We start from the raw sequence: 3,721 nt of genomic DNA on the forward strand, positions 1-3,721 counted from the left end.
AGAAGGTGTAAGGAGTCTATATGCCGATCCAATTGAAGTGGCTGGCTGACGAGATTCCTCTGGAGCTTCCTCGCTATCATCATTATCCTGATCAGCATCTTCATCTACCTTATCTTCCGAAGTAATCAGCAATGGTTGCTGTAGCCCCTTTTCAAGTGCATCACTGTCTTCTACTAGTAAGGGAAAAAGTGTCATTTTCTATTACTTGTATGATGCTTTACAGAATGAAAACAGTGCAAGGATATATTGCAGTCATAGATGATTTTCTATAATGATTAACAATGAGATGGCATGATACAGATTAACTATCTTGCTAGATCACAATAGAAAAAGTAAAAGTCATCAGTAGAGGTACCAGCATTAGATTTCTGAGATTTATCTGTTTTACGGTCCTCTTCAAATTCACGAGAAGGTTCCACAAAAGAGATCCACAGCCATATTGAATAAATAAGCCAAGCAATAGTCATAACCCACCCTGGCAAAGTATCTTGATTAAATGTAACATTGTAAATCTTAAAATTCGTCTGCAGTAAGCCAGCTAATGCAGGACCACAGGCCATTCCAAGAGCGCTGGCACTAACAAAACCTGCCGATGCTTGTATGCGGATTTTCAAAGGCACACAATCACTGATGTAGCGCCGGTTTACGGCTCTGGCAGAACCAAATCTGCAGTTATAATACAAGTTTATAAACCAAATGAGGTCTTAATGTAATAATATTTATCTAAAGTGAAATGGTAAGATACAACATGAAAACCTATGCTCATCAAGTAATATTGAAAGCAAGTAAGAGGTAGAAGACTATTTACCCACAGCAAAGACGGCCAATTAGGAGAATCCATATTGAATTAAAATCGTACGCTAAGGCATACATGGTATTCCCGAGAAAAAGAATTATGCTACTGAATACAAGAGGTCTGAAGTATGATTTATTTGACCATGCACTGAAATATACAGAGGAAAACAGCTGAGCCACGGCCATTGCGCCGATCACAATACCACAGACCGTTGGTGCAGCCCCAAGGTGCATAGAGTAATCATCAGCTGTAGGGACAATGATATATGTATTGACCATATACAAAAATGTGTTAACCAAGTTTAGAATAAGAGACGTAAAATGGTATCTCTCATCAACATTTTCATCAGTAGGTGCAGGCAGCTCTTCTTCCATAACTGTTGAAATTTCATTATAAGAAATGTGTTAAATTTCAATACATAATTGTAAAGAAACCAGTCACCCTGAAATTTTAATTTTGTTAGCCCCACACGCATTAGTGTTTTGGTTTTGATGCCTGGACAAAGCACATGCCCTTTCCTACCTTTTTTACAATTTAATTTTAATACAAGACTGATAGTTGGTATTAACCAATCCACATTGTAGGAGTCTTGTAACTAACCCAGTTGAAATCTATGGTTCTTTAAATAGATCTAAATCCTTTGTAATCACAGTTAACAAAAATACAATACAGAAATCAAGAGAATTCAGTTGAGAATTCTCTCATCACATTCGTGAGAAAAGAATTCCAACAATCTTCAACATGAACCACATTGCACATGACATAAGGCATATACACTTGATAAGTTGATATAAGCTTGGAGTTTACGAAAATAATTTCAACTGAACCTACCTTTTAAATAACACATCACCAATAGCTCGTGTAATGGCCAGCTGACCATTTACGCGAGGCAAACCACCCCAATTTAGAACTTGACCACCAGCAGCTTCCACCCGAGTTCTTTCATCCTCTCTGTCTGGATGGTGATCCCTAGTCAATTCCTTCACTGCAAAATGATTGAGCCCATGGGAAGAAGCTAATCTATACTTTTCACGATCCCACACAGAAACAGAACCATCACGCTCTGTCTGCCTATATAGCTCTAATAAGGAGGCTACAGAAATATATATTAAAATTAACAACAATAGTCATGTTTTCTTTAAATAAAAAGTATGCCGGTCACCTTATCATAACCACACACAATATTATATTTATATTTTATGTCTAAAGTTTAGACAGAAGCAAGGAGAAACAATATAATCTTTATGCGATATCCTAATAAAGACATGATAAACTTATATCTTTAATAATGGAAGTTTGGTTATACTGTATTTCATAATCTTTCTCACCTTTAGCTTCCTTAGGAGACTGAAAATTTTCAGAGCACAAGAAAGCCTTAGAATCCCCAATATTGGCAACCAAAAACTTATCATCTGCAACCAATACAACTGTTGCTGTAGATCCTGAATGAATGTTATTTCTAGAGGCTTCCTTCATAGGTCAATTGAAAGATGTCAATAAAGAACACATACAAAACTGTATCAAACAGAGTTTTGTAAAAGTGAACAAAAATTCAATCTCACCTCAGAAAACCTTACATCAATATCATGGATTGCTCTCAACAATGCTTCCTTCAAAATTTCCAAGTGAAAAGAATCATCAAAATTAGCAGAAAATACATTCTGCAACCTGGAAAAGTAATTTTAGATGAGATACAGACACACAAATGCGAGAAACTAAATTAATGTAAAACTAAATGCTGTTTGAAATAGTTAGTACACTAATAAACCAACAAAACAACTCCAAATCCGAACCAAATATCAGCAAAATAGATATTCAAAAGTTATCCAAACAAAAATCACTTTGTAAATAACACATTTCTAACTGATACGCATTCCTTATAAATTCTTAAAAAGAAAGCACCAATCTGCCACATTTACATTCACAGCTTACATAAGACCAACCATTCATGATAAACTATACTCGAGGTTTGATCAACAATACTAGAGATGCAAAAACACCTCTCTAGTGCTAGCTATTAATAAAATGTAGAACTATAGCTGCAATGCAATTGCAAAACCACCTTTCAGAATGCAGTTCATGCCATTGCCAACCTAAAATCTCTTTCCACCTATGCAATAAGTTTCCGTGATCATGGTCTCGCCTGTGAAGCAATTTTCCTGTGGAAGTCTTTGATACAACAGAATACATTGCATCAAGAAGAAAATAAGTATGCAGAACAAAATACTCCATCAAAAGTTTTGACGCCATCTCACTAGCTTCAGCACCGTTATGTCCATCGAAAACCGCCACAATTCCAACTACAACCTCCCTGATCCCCATCGTACCTGCTCCAGCAAGAAACACATAGAATCAGAAATAAATCTTCCGAAGAAGCCTCTGGAACACGAAACAGAAAGGAAATTGGAATAGTGAATAGTTTACCGGGGAATGGAATGCGAACATCGAGTACACAGAGAGTGCGATCCTCTTGTGATTTTCTTCGACCCTGGAGCATCGAAGATTGACAACGCGTTGCAGTTCGAGGAGAAGAATCGTAATCGAAGAGTCTCCAGCGAGGGCATTTCGGGGATTGGAACACCGCCGGAGCACCGCCGTTTTTGTAAACCGTCAAGCACGTGGATGATTCACCGTCAGCGAATCAATTTTGATGAGTAGATGAATGAAAACAAACGAATAAATGAATAAAGTACCTTCCAAGCGAGTTCGAAACTGATGGAATTAACGATGAAACTAGAAGAAACCCAGCAAAGAAAAGTAAGAACAACAACGAATGAATCAACTTTAATATCCAAAGCAGCGTAAAAGAGAGTATAGAAAACGGTAAAGAAGAATGATGAAGCCGTTGTGGGTTGTGAAGATTTCCGAGCAATCACGTTCTTTGTTCCTTTTTCACTATTTCTTGCACTTCATCGATGATGAAAA

At 37.0% G+C, this 3,721-nt stretch overlaps 1 protein-coding gene across 1 annotated transcript; it reads right to left on the reverse strand.

Moving 5' to 3' along the window:
• Positions 1 to 305: 305 nt before the first annotated feature.
• LOC127096131 (putative protein phosphatase 2C 76) lies at positions 306 to 3,453 on the reverse strand. Its single transcript, XM_051034743.1, has 6 exons — positions 3,221 to 3,453; positions 2,859 to 3,123; positions 2,359 to 2,464; positions 2,125 to 2,266; positions 1,628 to 1,889; positions 306 to 666 (listed from the first exon to the last, which is right to left on the reverse strand). Exons 1-6 carry the CDS (start codon positions 3,291 to 3,293, stop codon positions 306 to 308), a joined length of 1,209 nt encoding a protein of 402 aa, XP_050890700.1. The 5' UTR covers positions 3,294 to 3,453.
• Positions 3,454 to 3,721: the final 268 nt, after the last annotated feature.

Source organism: Lathyrus oleraceus, chromosome 6 (genome assembly GCF_024323335.1).
Source record: "Lathyrus oleraceus cultivar Zhongwan6 chromosome 6, CAAS_Psat_ZW6_1.0, whole genome shotgun sequence".
NCBI classification, from domain to species: domain Eukaryota; kingdom Viridiplantae; phylum Streptophyta; class Magnoliopsida; order Fabales; family Fabaceae; genus Lathyrus; species Lathyrus oleraceus.

Bases quoted from the DNA above. Each gene is read 5' to 3' on its own strand.
- LOC127096131 (XM_051034743.1), bottom strand. From the start codon at position 3,293: ATGCTCCAGGGTCGAAGAAAATCACAAGAGGATCGCACTCTCTGTGTA. The intron at 3,124-3,220 runs GTAAACTATTCA...TTGCTGGAGCAG, and splicing joins TGTTCGCATTCCATTCCCCG to GTACGATGGGGATCAGGGAG. The intron at 2,267-2,358 runs GTGAGATTGAAT...TGACCTATGAAG, and splicing joins TTGATGTAAGGTTTTCTGAG to GAAGCCTCTAGAAATAACAT.